At 44.3% G+C, this 18,713-nt stretch overlaps 1 protein-coding gene across 1 annotated transcript; it reads left to right on the top strand.

Moving 5' to 3' along the window:
• Positions 1–1,884: 1,884 nt before the first annotated feature.
• On the top strand, positions 1,885–18,628 carry zgc:152863 (uncharacterized protein LOC562658 homolog; the record flags this gene model as incomplete). The annotated part of the gene is made up of 5 exons (XM_034701903.1): positions 1,885–1,991; positions 10,833–10,933; positions 13,578–13,781; positions 16,593–16,734; positions 17,261–18,628. Coding segments are annotated over 5 exons (888 nt in total), but the record flags the coding sequence as incomplete, so codon positions are not given.
• Positions 18,629–18,713: the final 85 nt, after the last annotated feature.

Here is an 18,713-nt window from a genome sequence, read left to right on the forward strand (position 1 = left end):
AAGAAAGATGCAAATGAGAGAATGAATCTGAAGCGAGCTGTGAGCTGCAGACTGCTTGACATGAAACGTTCATGTTCCCCAGAGAATGAATCTCACTGGCTTAGGTTCAGGTGTGCACTCTTAGTGTTGAGGTGAAAGATTGACCATTTATTACAGAGGTTCCCAAACCTTTCAGCCCTTGGCCCCCAAAATATAGATTCCAAAGACTTGCAACCCTCACTGTCCCTCAAAGTGATTTAATGTTGCTTAATTTAGCTGGTCTGCAGAAAATGTCCCTACCTGTATGAGCATGTGTCTGTTTCCTGTGCCGTTATGAATTAACCTGCTGCTACTGATGCTTTTGATCATTAACTGTTCACTAACTCTAAACTTAGGAGTCATCTGGCAACAAAGAAAGGCAACTCATGACAGTTTCTATTTTCAAGGTTTTATTTCAAATTGAGCTGCTATTTGGGTCCATATCTTGTACTATAATGTGTAAAATGTACTGTTTTTAGGAAACTTTTAAAAAAGAAACATTCTGGAAGACATCTCATGACCCCCCATTTGTGTCTCACGACCTCCCAGGGGGTCCCGACCCTGCGAAAGAGGATTAGGGCCACTGAAAAAAAAAAAAAAGAAGGTCAAATTTCTTGTTTTATTATTATTATGAGAAAAAAGGTCAGAATTCTGGTGGATTTTCAAAATAAAAGCTATCTGAAATGTAAAAATGTGCCTGGTAATTATATATTTGGCATTACATTAAATCTCAGTTTCCACTGATATGTTTTGATTCAGACTGAAAGGAGAAAACCTCAAAATGGGATGCTGCCAATTACAGCTACACTTGATTTGGAATTTCAAAATAAAAGCCATTGCAAATATAGCATATTAGTGGTGATTTGGGATATTCTCAAAGTGAGATTCTTTTAAAAAAGTCCTTGTTTCCACTGACTACTTTCAGTTCAGACTAAAAGTAGACAGACTTCTGACTTTAATCTCAGAATTTTGACTTTTTGCTCATAATAATAATAATAATAATAATAAATTACCTTAATTGTCGTTGTTTTTTCAGTGGCCCTAATCCTCTTCTGTACAGATAGAAGTATGTGCTGGAGGATTTGGGGTTCCCAGAGGTTACATCTTCATATCTTTCTTCTCTTGCTCCATCCGCTCAGAGTCAGGTGTCATGATCAGATGTTTCAAAGATAGGAAACCATGTGATGTTTTGTGTTTCTTAATTCAAGGTGTAACTGACCACTGTTTCCTTTTTCTTAGTAAAAATGTGTACACTTAAAAAAAGAGAGGAACTAAGTGGTGAGCCAGCATGATACCCACAAATGTAACATACAAGGACCACAGACTCTGTAAGAATAAACCGGCCCCTGTCAGAAACACCCATTAGAGTCCAGTTATGACCTCTTAAAACATTTGGTCTGTTGGTTGTGCAATAAAAGAAGATGAATAGATTTTTATTTTGACCCTGATGTGAGATCATTTGCACATTGTGTAATATTTGGTCTGTTGATGAGTTCAGGTCCAGATTTCTTTAAAAGGATTCAAAGAACAGAAACAGAAAGGACGGGGGGATCAGGATCAGGATCAGGATCAAGGAATGATTCACCTGTGAGATTTATGAAAACACCTCTGTGTGTGTGTGTGTGTGTGTGTGTGTGTGAGAGAGAGAGAGAGAGAGATAAAAGAGGGCGTTACCAGTACATGACGTAGCCGCGCATGTGGGCGGGGCTTAGCAGTCATCACCAGCCAATAGGAAGCGCGCGTGTCGGTGTCTCTCACAGCTGATCGATGAGTCAGGACGCAGAGCTGAAAAGGTCTCACTTGTTGCTGAGCAGGAGCCGAGAGCGTCAGCTGAGGACCGAGACTAGATCCAGATCTACACTTTAAATCCTTTTCAATCAAAAACCAGGACCAGCAGGACCAGGACCCGGATCTCTGCAGACCTCAGAGCCGCTCCTCTGCTCCGACACACCGCTGCTCCTCTCAGCTCTCAGGTGAGACATTTCTGACACATCCACTGAGGAAACTGATCCTGCAAACAGATCAGGGGACTGATAGGGACTATCAGGAGCTGTCAGGAGCTGTCAGGGAGGAGAAGGGGGATGAAATGAAAATGTGTTTATCGACCATTAATCGATTAATCGGTGCGCTGACTGATTGCGTGGGAATCAGCAGAGCTGTGTTGTTGATGAACAGACTGGATTGTTGGTCTTGTAGTCTTTGCTTCATGCAGAGCTGCAGAATGAAGAGGAGATGATTGAGATGATTGAGATGGAACATGACTGAACCACAGAGGACTGATTAGAATCGAGTATCTGATCATTATGGTGACTTCATTTGCTTGCATGTTGCTTAGGAACAAAAGCAGCTTTTTACATAAGAATCTGTTTCAATGCACAGACCTTCAGGGGGGTTCAAACAGGCTTTCCAGGGAGTCCAGGGTTCACTGAGGGGGTCCTGCAGGTCTCTGTGACTGACCGGATTACAGAGGGGGTCAGAGGTTTCTGTTTTCTGCAGCACCTGGAGTGTTCAGGGTTCATTCAGGGGGATTAAAGGGGGGATGTGGGGTTTCTTCTGCAGCGTGACGGCTCAGTTTGGAGGTGTTTTTGTAAGGTTTTAAAGTCACATGATGAAATCTAGAGTTTAAGATAATCTGTTGATCATAGAGTCACATCAGGTAAAAACACTCTTTGGTCCTAAGGTCTCCAAATTCAACAATCTGCAGTTTGTCCTCTTATGGCTTAGAACTTCTGTTTATTTTTGCGCCTTTATTCTGATCAGACAGGTGATGAGGTGATGACTCTACCTGTCAGATTATCTGCAGCCCTTTGATAACATAATCTGAGATTAGAATGTTTCTAAAAACAGATCCATTTGAGGTTTATTGTTTTTTTTTTTTTACAGTGTGTGTGTTTTTGAGGAGTGTGTTTGTCTGTGAGCCCTCGCCCTGCTGTGACTTACCTCAGGTGACACCACTTGAGCTAACAGATACAGCTGAAGAGGGATGGCTGAAGCTCATTCTCCATGGCAACACCTGTCTGACTGTTTGAGTGCTTGAACTTTTTTTTTTTTTAATTTGTGCTGCGTTTAAATCCTGCATCATCACCGTTTATCTTAGAACAGAGGATGTGGAATGATCAAACTAACCCTGTTTGAGGAGTAATCTCATTAGTGGAGCTGTAAACAACCTGAGGAGGTGGAGAGGGAGTGAGAGAGTGAGAGAGTGAGGGAGTGAGGAGGCCCGCAGCAAAGAAAGGAAAGCAGGAACATGTAGCTACAAACTCTGGCAAAGCTGGTTTTTCAACATTCAAACATCATATTAAAAACACGTCTTCCAGTTATTCGTCGTCTCAGCGTTCAGTGAACATGTTCATGTCCCTGAATCATCCTGTTAGTCACTGATTATTGGTTCAATTATTAAACTGCTGCAGAGATGATACCTCCTCTGTGGAGGGAAGATGTTAAAGTTCAGAGTAGTATTTGTACCTGCAGGTGGATTTCTTTTATTGTAAGTAAGCTGGCCTCAATTTACTCCAAACAGCAGCACAGAAGAAGAGAGACAGACAGAGAGATAGAGGACAGTGTTTGAGGGTTCATAAGCAACACTCAGTAAAAATAAGAGATGCATTTCGACCAAGAGTTCTGGGGTCTTTTAGCCCCCAGAACTACTTTACCTGGGACTAAAAGGTTCCTGTGCCCCCATCGTTGTCTGTGTTTCGACCCCGGGAAGGTTATGCAAATCAGGCCGATGACGTATTAGGAAAAAAAAACAAGTAATTGTAATACATCGTCAGGCCAGTTGGGGGCAGTAGGCAGGAAAACTTCATACCTTCATCCAACACAAGAAGCTAGCTCTCACCATCTAAAGCAGGGGTGTCAAATATACGGTCCGTGGGCCAAAACCGGCCCGCAAGAGGTTCCAATCCGGCCCGTGGACGACTTCAATTACAGAGAAGACATTAACTACAATTTTTCAATAAAAGTAACTGCAATTTTAGATTTGTCCTCTAGGGGGCTCATACAGTCATGGTGCTGATGGATGATACCTGAATGGCGCTCCGGGAGAATATTTTCAGTTTGCATAATCCGTTGGAAATTCACAGACTTTTTAGAGTACTTGAAGCCTGTTGATCCAATCAGCACTAAAGTTTTTGTAAACTTGTAACAGCAGGAGCGGTGGATCCACCTTTTTCCAAATAAGGAGCCACATATCGTGCACATGCTTACCATACATGTGCGTACGTCATAGGTCCAACTATGAGTTCATGTAATGTGAACATTTTCAGAATGTACTTTTTTGCATTAAAACAAAGGGAAACCTTTTGAGTTGTCCTTCTCTTTAGGTTATTATGTTCTGATTTTACTGGTCTGGCCCACTTCAGATCAAATTGGCCTGTATGTGGCCCCTGAACTGAACTGAGTTTGACGCCCCTGATCTAAAGGGTGGGAGTCTACAGGGACTCTGGGTTCAGCTGTGACTCTCTGATCAGCTTACTGGACCATCTCACCCTCTGATACAGACAGTTTCAGTTCTCCAGAGACGGATTACAAACCATGACACAGAGCAAAAAGAAACTAAACGGGTTAAATCGTGACTAAATACAACCTCCAAGGTTTTTATGATGTGAAGAGGAGTCCGTTTCTTAAGTAAAACAAGTGCTGGGGTCCTCACACGGTGTCACTGTTTGATTCAGAGGTCAGTATCGGTTCATAAAATAAACAGAAGCATGAAAAAAAAATGCAATGCAGACAAAAACCTCCACAAAACAAAAACAGTCACAAGTTACAGAAGCTGAAATGTGAGCTCTTCACTGTGTCCCTGTGACCTGTTCTAAAACACAGCATCAGCACTTCCACTGTCTGCAGGTTCATTGTGTGCATTCACTGAAACACACACACACACACACACACACACACATACACACACACACACACACACACACACACACACACACCCAACCATCTCACCATTCAGGCAGAGCAGGTGGAGGCAGCAAGTGCAAACATGCTAACATGCTAAGGGGGAAAATTCTGGGTGAAAAATGTGTTGTTTGCGTTCACAAGCAACTCATCCGGGTAGTTTCAGGAAGTGTTCTGCATGTTCTGAGTGTGTGAGCGTCATGGTGACGGACATTGGGCTTTATAGTAGACTGGATCTGTCGAATGAGTTCCAAGTTTGTGAAAGTTTATGCGTTTAGGAGGACAGAGAGGACAAACTAAATTCTGCACTCTGTTCCTTTAAATCCTTGTTTATCAAATGAAATGACGTCAAGAGAAAGACAGTCTGTGACAGTGTGTTTCATGATCTTTTAAAGAGGCCCTCCAACTCAAACACATCAGGGTAAATACTGTAACTGTGCTGTCATCATGAGGCATACAAAATAACATTTGAATGTTTTTCCTGCTCGGATTAAATCAGTTCCTCAGATGTAAAATCTGAGCTGTAGTTCCTCCTCCTGCACGGTTTGATCTTGTTTGTTGAACTCGTTCAGGAATAGTAAATCAGCCGAGTAGAGAGAGAGCAAAGTTCAACAGAACCAGTCACCTCTGCAGCTACTGATCAACCATCCCGTCAGACGTGGTTCAGTGGATGAACACTCTCCCTGCTCTCTATCTGTCACCGGGAACAAACTGAGTCTAAGTCAGAGCTGAACTCCAGCGGTTAGATGTGTTTTCCTGTTATCTGATCAGACAATGTGAGAGCTTCCTGTTGAATGTCCTTCCTCTGGAATTTTCTCTCTCTGTGTGTGTTGTAATATTTTTATCTCACGACGAGCCTCCTCTCTTTCTCTGCCGGTGCCAAACAACCCCTCTGCTGTAGCTGGAAACAGAGAATGCATCACTTCCTGTGAGCCACAGAAAGGTTTCTAAGAAGGAGCCAGCAGTGTTCGTCATTCGGCACGGAATAATGTGTGTGTTGTTTCAATCACCGCAGAGACGTGTGAACATTTCTTCATTAATTAACATGAAAAACAGAAAATTGAAAAGCTTTATTTATAGTTTTTCATTTTATTAACAAGAGCATTTATTCCCTACATCCACCCAACCAGCCTAAACCTAAAGATAAGAGGGACAAGAATGGAAAAATAAATAAAAACAAAAATAAAACAATAATAATAAAGCAAGTAAAATCTGTAGATTAACAAGCAAATACTTATATAATAAACATTGTAAAGAAAAAATAAATGAATACACAAAGTAACAAATTCTCCTTTTCATTCATAGACATGACAATGAAACATGAATAATGACATTACCAAAAACAAAAAGAGAGTTTCATGCTGGACTCAGGTTTTTCACATATTCAATGAAAGGTGACCAAATGGCATGTGAGTCTCAGTGACGTCAGCCGTCGGTTTCTGAAGAGGCCTTTTGAAATGCAAGGATGTCAGTCACCGTAATGGAAATTCTGACTCAGCCTAATTTTGCAAAGAGGTGCAGCTGAGGCTGACTTTCAGCTGACTGGCAAACCGCTGCAATGCACTAAATCAGCCGTGCATCACAATTCCTTATATCTGCTAAATGAAGGAGTCATACAATCAAGTCATCCTGCAGAGTGTGCATGACTAAAGACACAAGCTACTCAGACTGTAACTGTATTTACACAGGGTTGTATGCATGTTTATTCCCCCTGTAAGAATGAGCATTTTAACATGAGACCCAATGGGGATTCATCAGCCGTAAGCGCCAGCCCCAGGTGGACACTCAGAAAGTTAGACCTGAAACCCTCATGATCTTCAAATGTCATATTATTGTTTTTGTCAGATGAGTCAGGTGCTTCTGAAGAAGAAGGTCTATGACTGTGATGATCCTCTCTGATATGATCGCTGACAACAACAACAACAACAAGCTCTTAGAGGACAAATTCTCTTGCAGCCATTGCAGACGTTTCACTGCTGGAGCAAACCGAATATTATATTCTGACCTGTTTTTAATTCAAACCACAAAATGTAAAAATAGAGTCCAGGTTTTAAAATACCAGAATTCTCTTTTTTTACAGATAACAAGTATGTAACAAAAAAGCTCCCAGCCAACCCACACTTCACCCCCCTCACATCCTGCTGCGGTTACAAAAACAGAGAACATGAAAGGAATTAAACACGCAGACATCAGAGAGGATACTTTATTTAAAAGAGTCACACCTGAGGTTTGAATCAGACTAACGCAGCTGATGAAGAGGTGTGAACTGAAGGAGTCATCGAATACAGAAGACTCAATGTCGATCGACTTCTCTGCAGGATGCGTTTTGTTTTTACAAACCTGAAGTGAAGCAGCATCTCTCTCTCTCTCTCTCCTCCTTCTGACATGATGAGGCGTCCTGATGTGATCACTCATGAAGCAGCATCAGAAGTGATATTACAAGACCGGTTTATAGATCTCACATTTTATGGATCTCTTAAAGCTTCCTCACTCACAGCTCATAAAGGTGGACTGGTCTTTACCTCAGGAGCCTGTCTGCACTGTTTTATGTGACTCTCTCTTGGCCTGAATTAAATCACCTAAATAATAATATTGAGCATATATCTAAATGTTGGCCCTCCAGATAGCACAAAGGCTTCCAGGCTGACATATTCTGACACATATTTCTGATCACAAACTGCAGCTGCAGCAGAGTTTGACGCCTCAGACATGAAGTCCTCTTAATATTCCACACAGCCTTCAGTCCTCGCCCCGCAGCACAGCAGAGACAGATGGTGTGAGCAGAAATCAGAAAGTGACATTTAAAGCTCGCCAGATTGCTGTTAGTAGTGATCCTGGCTGCGTTGGTGTGGATGCATCACATCTTTTGAACACAACTTTTAATCACACGATCGTGATATCGTGGTTGTGGTCTGAAGCAGGGCGGCCATTTCTCTGGATTTTTCTTGTTATGATGTGATGTTCCAAAAAAAATGAATCAAACATCAGGGCAGAGTGCAGATCTCTCACGAGGAGGAGGAGGAGAAGGTTTTTCACAATAATCCTTCAGCCTCCTCACCGCGTCCAACTCCACAAGCATTACAGCAGAAGTTTTAATATCACAGAGTGAGGGACACGATGAGTCAGACCAGGATCTCCCACGCAGACTGTGGTCACACAAGACAGAGCTGTGCATGTGTGTGTGAGTGAGTGTGTGTGTGAGTGTTTCAATTCGTGAATGTTTGTAGAACCTCTTTAATGTTTGAACCCTGTATGTGTGTGTGTAGAAGGGAGATAGATGCACTTTGATGATCTCAGGCTGGGATATTGTGGCTGCAGCAGGTTATCAGAGAATCAACCTGATCCTGCAGGAAAGATAACAGACTCATTTTTATAGTCATGAATCTAAAATATCAATCAGCCATAACATGATGCATGCATGGAGGAGACTGTGCAGCAGCAGATCCTCTAAGTCCTGAACCTGAGGTGAGGCCTTCATGGATCAAGCTCGGTTTTCCCACAGAGGCTCGGTGTGACTGAGATCTGGGGAATCTGGAGATCAAGTCAACTGCAGGTCATCTTCTTCCATCGCTCCACGGTCCAGATCTGCTCCCTTGTGATGCTTGTAGGCTTTTTCAGTGGCGCCCTGACCGGTCTGCAGTGACACATCCCCCCCATACACACCAGACTGTGATGCTCTGTGTGTTCTGACACCTTCTCATCAGTTTGAGCTCCAGTAGCTCTCCTGTTGGATCAGACCTCACTGCAGGATTCTGACCCCTGCAGACCAGAAACACACGAGCTGCAGCTATGCAGATGTTCTAACCCAGTGGTCTAACAACATGTTCACCTGCTGCATCCAATAACATCTCCACCCACTCACAGGTGCCTCTGATCAGAGTATAAATGAACTTCTCAGAGAGGGAGGGATGTAAATATGTTGGTTTGCAAATACAGTGCTCTGTGCATGCATGTGTATTTGTGTGTGTGCGTACCAGTCTGCCACACAGAGGCAGGGGCCGTCCCTCGCTGCTCCACAGATGACTGATATCTCTCCTGAGATCAAGGCAGCAAACTCCCCTCCTCCACACACACACACACACATCTCCACCCTGAACACACACTCTGGCATTTACCCTGACTCCGTGGCAGAGGTCGGCTCTGCTGGTGCTGGGTTCTGACAGGATGTTTCGTGTTTGAGATGCCGTGTTGGAAAAGTCATCTGTAGAGAGAGTTTGGTTTGGTGTGTAGTCGGTGTGATGTTTGGTGCTCTGTGGGGCGGCTCTGCTGGTCTCTACGGTCAGTGATGAAACTGTAAACAGAGGGAGGAGATAGTTTCAGTATTGATCTGCTGAAAGGTTGAGGTCGGGTTTACAGACACGCCAAAGAAGAGAAAGCAGAGTTCAGGGGCAGAACTTAAGTCTGATATGAGGTCTTAGTTACCTAAGTTAGAGCTCCTGTGAAAACTGGAAACTGTTTCAGTATGTAGAAGATCATCAAGGTATTAAACATTCAGTTTTCAGTCTTTATTTGAACGTTTAGAGTCTGTGGATGACAGAGAGGTAGAAAATGAGACAAAATGAAGTCACAGAGCTGGTAATGATGCGTTCCACTGAAAGCTGCTTCACTTTGAGTCTCTGATGGAGGATGAGAGAGAGGCAGAGTGAGTTTTCTCTTCCTCGTCCTGAGAGGCTGAAAACGTGTCACACACAGGGTGGAAAGTGATGAAGCAAACTCTCACCTTTCTGTAACCGAGGAGCTTTTTCTTTACTTCTTTCACTTGTTTTTAAAATCAGTCATTTCTCTTTTCTTTAAGTATCTTCTTTAACATTTTAAAAAGAAAAGAAGACAAGCTTTCCATCCACTGCATCACTGACAGCTGATTGAACAGTGGAGGAGAGTAACACGCGTGCATGCATGTGTTTACATCCGATTCAACCTTCACCTGGTTCATCAGCAGAACATCTCTCTAACAAACCCAACACTTCCTCCCGCCCTCAGTGAGGCGGACAGAGAGCTACTATCTGACTTTCATCATGATGAGCTGAACCTCCATGAACAGACTGGAGTGTGCAGGGACCTTCTACAGCGTGCAAGAGTTATTTCAAATGTTCTTTCATAACTTCATCCTGGATGGGCTCAGAATCAACCAAAATCCCTCCTCTACAATCAGATCTTACTTTTCAACCCCTGACCCCCTTCTCCTTGGATTGTGGACTGCTAGTTTTACTTCAACACAAGTCAAATTCATCAAACTGAATGTACTTTAACTTTAGGAGAATGTTCAGGCACTCTTTCCGCCGCTGGTCACACGTAGCCAAAAATATCTGTATCAAACCAGTTCTCAGGAACTCGAGTCTTTCCTGTTTGCATGACGGACATCTTTTCAGTGATCCACTTCTGTGATAGTCTATTTTTATTGACTTATACTTAGAAGATCCCAGCTCCAACCAAAGACGTGTCACCCTAACATCTCTACCACTCCTACGGTGTTGATGTTTATAAAATGCTGGACTTTTTTAAGTGAAATGTTTGCTTCCTGTGAGCTTGGAGCATTTGGAGAGCACTAAACAGAGTCTGTGGTTAAAGTTTCCAACGTAAAGCTCTGTAGTGATCTCAGCTGCTGTGAGAGCAGCAGGAGACTCAGCACAGGTGTGAACCAACAGCTGGTTCAGCTCCGTCTGTCGTCTTTAAGTTAAAGCAAACAGCAGAAAGAGTCACAGCTGAAGACCTGAAGACCTGAAAACCCCCTTTTCTCTCCCCGCTGTGAAGTCCCTTTGTATTTCATGACCTCAGATGAAGCTGAGAGGAGATAAGAGATGAGAGGTGTGACTTCTGCTTCTGTTTTAAGATGATGATCATCTCCTGTGTGTGTGTGTGTGTGAGTGTGTGTGTCCTCCCTTCCTCTGACTTCATCTCTTTTTTTGGTCTTTCAGGAAGTCTGGTTTGATGTCTGCGTCAGTCCTGTCTCCATGTGGACGCGTCGGTCTGCTCTGTGGACTCTTCCTCCTGGCCTCCTCCCCGCTCCTCACCGCAGGTACGACCTCTGATCCCCGACAGTCCACACATTCCTCACCCTTCCTCACCTCTGACACAGACCCCACCCTTCCTCACCTCTGACACTGCATCCCCTCCCAACATTCATGCATTCACTGAATAATCTTTAACTCTCAGGCTGTGGATGAAGTGACGTGAGTACCATCCCTGAATCCAGTGTGCACACTTCATCTCTCTGTGGTTTGAAAGTGACTGAAAGCCGCTCCTCTGACACATAAAGAAAATAAAGAAAGTGACATGATGGACTCATTTTACAACAACGAAGTCTTCATTCATTTCTGTGCAGATCACACAGAACAGATATGATGCAGCTGCCACTGAAACGACCGCAAAGACAATTATCCAGAACTTCATTTCATGATCATCCCGGATAAAGATCCCACGAACAGTTTCATCACTTCACGATGACTGATTGTGAAACCATTAACTTACAGCTGCAGGATTTCTGCACAGCTCAGTGTGTTCGCTGTGTTCCTGAGGATTGAAACTAACAGACTAGTTCTTCCTCTTTTTATCAAACCATAAGTATCCTGTTGAGTTCATACTGAACATTTGATATTGTGATGGACTTAGTTATCTGTTGCTCTCAGTGTGGCCTGACTCTCTTTTTATACATTTATAACAACATACATCTAAAAGACACACACACACAAAGAACAGAACAAAACTAAAAGAAAACACGGCCAGAAAAAGAGATACGATGTGCAACCGTGTCAGTCCATACGTTGATATATTGTCCACAGATAAATGGATGGCCAGATGTAGAGTCCACAGAGAGTCCTTGTAATGTTACGAGGGGTCCATGGAGCAGGGATCAGAGAATATTACAATGCAATCTCATTCAGGGGTGCAACCAAATTGCAAAGCCATGCACATGAAGTAAACTGTCATAGTTAGTTCCCAGACTGACCTCCTTCATGATAAACTCCACAAAGGGTCCCCAATCTTGAGACACTTAGAATGAGTGTTTGACATCGTGTATTGGATTTCTTCAAGATACAAACAGGAAGTCATTTAGTCACTTTTTATAGCAGGGAGGAGAGCCTGATTTCCACGTGCTGCGTTGCAGAGGGGAGAGTCAGGACTCAGGACATAGCTGGAGCAACCCAATATTACAGAGAGGCCATCAGGGGACAAATGATTGTCATATATGTCAGCTGGAAAGTATGAACCCAAAAGGCTTTAAGTTTAGGACAGATTTACACCTGTCCAATGTGGCAGAGATGGAGGGAAAGATTCTGTTTGACTTAGTTTTGGAGTAGTGTAATCCATGAATGACCTTGAACTGAATGAGTTGGAGCCTAGCATTCATGGAGCTTGATCTAATCCCAGCCGGTCCTCTCTCCCACAACCCATCTGAGATCTCCAAACCCACATCCTCAACCCAAGCCTCCCTGAGATGGAATGATGGGGCTGCCACAGCAGAAAGATTGAGACTCTCTTTTCCTAACTGTGTGAGAAACCGGATGATTTCATTTGAAATGTCTCTCAAATGTTTAGAAACTGGAGCCAGCCTTGAGTGGACACTGGAGGAACAGCACTGGCTTCATTATTCCACACTGAAGTTGCTTCTTGCATGAACCTCTAGGTGTACCTTCATGTGTAGACGTCGTAGTGATTTTCCACTCAGCCTCACATTTGACCCTTCACTCTCATGTTCATGTTCGAGCTGAAGGAGCTCTCAGAGGCAGCGGAAACCTTGATTCTGCAGACGTAGACTTCTAATGTGGAAAGTGAAGAAATAGAGGAAGTGGGTAACAGAGCCGGCTGCTCATCAGGACGGAGGAGGATGTCGGTAGCTTTTTTAATGTGGGTGCTTTTCACTGAACGAGATGTGGGGCAAGAGTCACAACGTAGAGCTGGTTCATGTTACTGCTTGTAGAGTCTCTCTGACTCTCAACAGGTCACTGTTTACAGTAACAATATCACCTCACTGACCTTTCACACCCAAAGTTTTCCCCTCAGCTGCCGTCACAGTGACTCTCCATCCGTCACCTCGACACGACTCCTCACAGAGCGCTGAATCACAACAAAAATCACACACACAGGTGTTTGAGGCGTCTCTGTTCTCCGCTGACACTCTCGGGTGTTAAAACCAGATTTTAAAACACACTTCAGCGTTCAGAATATACCCTGAAAAATCCTGCAGTCAAAGCCTCTCCTGTTTATCTGTGTCTCAGAAACAAAGCTGCAAAGTCTGTTGTTCTCCCAAAGCCCCTATGCCTTCATATGTTATGTAGACAAAAGCCTGATTTAAGGTGAGACTTGGCTTCCAGTAGCACCAAGTGTTTGCATGCAGAGGAGTTCAGGAATCAGGACACGTCACTTGGAGTTTTCCAGGGTGAAGGACGCAGCAGAGCAAGGCTGAAGCTGTTCACATGCAATGCATCCTGGTCAATGAAGGCACTGCAGGCTGCAAACTGAGCTTCAACTCTGAGGCTTCTGGTAGATGTTGTTGTTGTGTTCATAAAAAAGGAGGAAGAAACTCACCTCCTGAGTGGATTAATCAAGTAATATAAACATGAACTACTATAAATGGACGATGGATGTAAAGGCTGTGTGTAAAGTCGAGTTTCAGCGACCCCTTTAACAGACTTTCTTTGCTTCTCTTTGTGTCTCTGCAGGCCGATTCTATAACTGCACCCACCCTCTGGTTCCTGAACATGGAGGCTTCCGCTGCGATCCGTCCCCGTGTCGAGGCTTCCACCAGAAGACCTCCATCCACCTCTTCTGTGAGCCCGGGTACCACATCAGCAACAAGGTCCGCATGTCCAAGTGCCGCCACGGGAGGTGGGTGCCTCCGATCCCCGCCTGCGTCCCCATCAGAGGTGAGAGTCCGGCAGTGAATGATGAATGCATTAAACCTGTTTGGGTTCTCTGTACTGATTCTCCTCAGGTGTAAGGAGAGAAACTGAAGGTCAATCTTCTTCATAAAAATGAGATTTTTAAATCTAATTTAGTCACCACTGGCTCTGTAAGAGTGCAGAAGACACTCTTTAGAATAAAAGATGAAAATAAACTGATTCATGTGGAACAAAAATTAGCATTCCTGCAGCCGGACAGGGATATTCTTTGGTCTGAGTGACGCTCTCGTCCGGACAGGTGGACTCTGAAAACTTCCCCTCAAACTGGGACGGTTTAGTTGTTCAGGTTCTTTAATTTGATGTCGTTTGAGGACCTTGGTGCTCAGAGTTCCTTCTTATCACTTTACAACTGGAGGCTGTGATGATAAGAGAACAAAGAGCTCTTTGTGTTTTACTTTTGTTTTCATACTAGAGAAATAATAGAGCAGCAGGCGACGTCGACCTCACTGCAGGGTGAACTTTGATCAGACCTGGTTTTATGATATCAGCTGTGAGGCCGGGTTTCTGTGTTTGATGCAAAATCTACCACAACAAAAAAACCCTCTCTCAGCGGAAACAGGATCGATTTTAAAGTTTCGGTGTTGATGTTTAAAGCCTCGCGTTGCCAAACTCTCACTCCAGCTGGAGCTCTGAGGTCAACCAATAAGCTGCTCCTGGATGTGCAAAAACTCCAGGGGCGATGGAGCCTCTGCAGCCGCCTTTAACCTGTACACAGCTTCAGATAAGACCTGCCCTCCCTCTTGAAGGTTTCAGATCCTGGTTAAAGACTCATCTCTGCGGCCTCTGCATGGATCCTCTGCAGCCACCTTTAACCTGCAAACCGCTTCTGATAAGACCTGCCCTCCCTCTTGAAGGTTTCAGATCCCGGTTTAAGACTCACCTCTACTCTGCGGCCTCTGCATGGATCCTCTGCAGCTGCCTTTAACCTGTGCACAGCTTCTGATAAGATCTGCCCTCCCTCGTGAAGGTTTCAGATCCCTGTTAAAGACTCATCTCTGCGGCCTTTGCATGGATCCTCTGCAGCCACCTTTAACCTGCAAACCGCTTCTGATAAGACCTGCCCTCCCTCTTGAAGGTTTCAGATCCCAGTTAAAGTCTCATCTCTGCTCTGTGGTCTTCCTGTTGAGGTGAAACCTGATGATATGATCTGATCCGCTCTCTTGTTTTACTTTTTCACGCTTCACTCCCCTGGGTTAATTTTAAATGTGCTCTGAGATAAAGTAACCACAGGAAGTACCAGGAATTGGTGATCTCAGAAGTCTTAACTTTTCTTGAGATTTCCCAGCAGCCCTGCACTCCTTCAGTGCTAATCTGAGTTTATCTTTAACAGCTCTAATGACTCATGACCGCGCTGACCGCGATGGTTTGCAGGCTGATAGTTGTCTTTATGACACTTCCTTCTTGTTTTGAATTTAAGGAAGAAGGGGAGTTATTTTTGTTGTGGTTTTTTTTCCAAGCGAGGTCAGATGTACACAAAATCCAAGTCAGAGATGGAAGAAGACGTCTGTGAGAGCTTTGAGGAGCAGAATCAGACCTCAGAGACGACCTGGAGCTGATGAGATAAACACCATCAGTAATGTGATTTAAACTTTGGTGCATGTGAGTTAGACGTGAAGTGACTTTCTTGCAGACGTTGATTCGTCTCTGAAAGCTTGCTGGACCTGACGCCGATCAGGGAGAAAAGTTGATCCTATACATTGTGTCTCTTAAACATCCTGGGTGGTGTTGGGCGTCAACTTACCGTCACAGCCCCAAACTAGGCCAACATTAACTCTTAAACACACACCCTTCCTTGGCCTGAGCTCACGTTCATCGTTTGACCTACATGCAGAAACGCTGACACGCTCCCTGCAGAGGAACTAGCAGCTTCACTCCCTTCACACCAAGCCCCGACTTCCTCTTCATCACCATTCACTCAAACGAGCTGCGACAGGATGAGTGCAGAACGAGGAAGCGGGTGAAGCCACCATATTTACCCGTGAACACTTCCTCTGTGACGTCAGAGCGACATGGAAATCTACTGAGATGGTGTCACGAGCAGAAAGAAGCCACAGAGATAAACATCGTCCTCTCATTGATCTCTCATTTGATCGTCTATTTTAGTTAAACCTCACTCCGGGGTTTTTCCACAGTGATGCTCACAGGTATACGTCAGGTGTGTGTTTCCTCACAGCGTCAGCACGGTGTCTGCACAGTGTTTGTGATGTTTTTCCATTAAACAAAGCAAAACAACATTTTGAGGAGTTGTTTCTCCTGTGGCCTCAATTAATGATTAGTTTAATGTTCATGCACTTATCATCATCCTCTTAATTTATGATTTACCTGGGATGGTATTAACTCACAGACTCAGGCCGCTGCAGGGAGTCACGTGACTTTGTGTGCAGTAGGCTACAGGGTTAGTTAGCTGGCCTCCTAACCTACTTTTAAGTTCCAATATTCAACTCAATGCACAGATGTTTTGTATTTGTGCATTGTTAACTAACATCTGTGGTTTCATAGCTTCCCTCGTCTGCTGCAGCCATCTTTGCAGCGAATAATATCAGAGCTTTGCATTTGTGATTGGCCTGACCTTCATGAGGCCATGAGTACAGCTGACTGAACACGGCCTGCAGATTTATTTAGAGAGCAGCTACGTTTCTTTGATTAAATGCATAAAATCCTGCAGCCAAATCTGAAGTTACACTTCACTGAGATGGATAAAAGTGTCATATATCCATGTCTGAGTCTGTTTCTCTGATTCTGATTCTGACTCTCCTCTCTCCTCCTCCTCCTCAGGTCCAAACATAAACTCTGATGACAGAGACGATGACTCGATGCCCAGCATGGCCACGACAGCGGTGGGCGTCTCCATCTTCCTGCTCACCACCACTGCCTGCCTGGTCGTCAAGTCCCGCCTCTACCCCTGTCAATCACACAGGTAAGAAGAACTTCCTGCACTGCACTGGTTTGCAAACAAGCAGGGAGACTTGCACACATTGGGTACTTGAGATATTGAAGGTTTTATGAGGGAGTGTGTTGAAGTGATCATGTCTTTGGTTTTGCTTGACTTTCATGTGGAAGGTTTTGTTCATGGAGGGACTGTTGAGCTCTAAAGTTTGAGTTTGTTTTTTTAAAGATATATTTTTTGGCCATTTTCGCCTTTTAATGGACAGGACAGCTGAAGAGAGACAGGATATGTGGGGAGCAGGGAGTTGGGGAAGACATGCAGTTAATGGTTGAGGCTGGAATCAAACCTGCGACCACTGTGACAAGGGCTACAGCCTCTGTATATGGGGGGCGCACTTAGACCACTAGGCCAACAGCGCCCCTGAGCTCCACATTCTAAGTCTTTGGGGATTCATCCAACAGAAACACTTGAGGACTTCTGATGGAGAGATGTTAAAGGAAACAAATGCTTGCTCCTCATGTAGTAACTCTCTCTCTTTCTCTCTGTGTCTCTGCAGCCGCCGCTCCTCAGACCAGCTGGACCTGATGGTGGACGGACTCCCTGTCTCCCTCCCCTCCTACGAGGAGGCGGTATACGGCAGCTGGGGTCAGCGGCTCCCCCCTTGCCCTTCATCAGGACCCACCCAGCTCCTATTGGCTCAGGAGGCTCCCAACCGACAACCATCGTCTCTGAACAACCAATCAGACGGCAGCAACCGTCCCCTCCTGTCCGGTCAGAGCCCAGAGAACCCCCCGCCCCCTTACGAGGAGGTGCAGACGCCCCACTCCAGAGACAGGATGAGCGGGGAGGACATCCGGGGTGTTGTACTGTCAGATGATAAGGACACCTGATGCACGGTGTCATGTGACTTCAGATGATCACTAATGAGGACATGTTTGATTGGCAGCTGGCTGCAGCGGCTGAAACATCGACTGACTGACTGACAGCAGACGCCTGAGCTGACTCTCTGCACTTACTCCTGGTTTGCTGCATCAGGACACTTTGTCCAATCACATGATGAAGATGATAAGCTCTGATTGGCTGGTTGTTTGGATCTCAACACCTTGAATGAAAAGAGACTGAAGCTGGTCTCTCCATGAAATCTTGATTGTACAGTTAAATGTTGAATGTGTGTTACATATGGGAGTGTGTGTGACGTCTGATGAAACCTTGGATCTGAACAGCCTCATTTCTTAAAGTGTATTCAAATAGGAGTTCTGGGTTTTTTAAAGGGCAGCAGTCATACAAAAGTGTAAGTGCCTGTGTGTGTGTATGTGTGTATGTGTGTGTGTGTGTTTTCAGTGTATCTCTGGAGACGTTATCCTTCCTGTCAGTGACGGGGTTGATCGAGGCTCCCTCAGTGGAGTCCGCAGTGTGTGCTGTGTTTCTTTCTTTCTTTCTTTCTTCAGCCTTTTGTTCAGCGTTTCTCTGAGTCTGATGGACTGTGGTGTTTTAGATTTGAAGTCAGATCGATGCACGGACAGCGACAGTGACCATGATGAGCATGTTGTGACAGTAACTTTTTGTACAGCAGATATATTTAGAGACTTGAAAAATGCCTGGAAACCAAACAGCCTTTAAAAGTGTTTCTCACGTGTTGATCCAGTGGTGAGTGAAGTTTAAACATTTTGATAAATGTCAATGAAACAGTTTTAGATTTAGTGGCATCAGTGCAGACACACGTCGGTGCTTTAATCCAGGAAATCCTCCAGATAAGAGTTTTCATTCCTCGACAGTTTTTGGACCAAACCTCCTAAAATAAGCTGAACTCAAAACGCTGAGACTCTCTCTGTGTCCTCCTTCACCTCTCTGTACGTCTGCAGAGTTAACTGACGCCTTCACTGACCATGAATGTATTTTATGTTGAATAAATCTAATTATATTATATGGATTGTAATATTTACAGAAAGATTATTTGTACATTGTATTATTGCACAGAATTATAGGATGAATAAATGTTTGTTTGTTTG

Source organism: Notolabrus celidotus, chromosome 14, assembly GCF_009762535.1.
Source record: "Notolabrus celidotus isolate fNotCel1 chromosome 14, fNotCel1.pri, whole genome shotgun sequence".
Taxonomy (NCBI): Eukaryota; Metazoa; Chordata; class Actinopteri; order Labriformes; family Labridae; genus Notolabrus; species Notolabrus celidotus.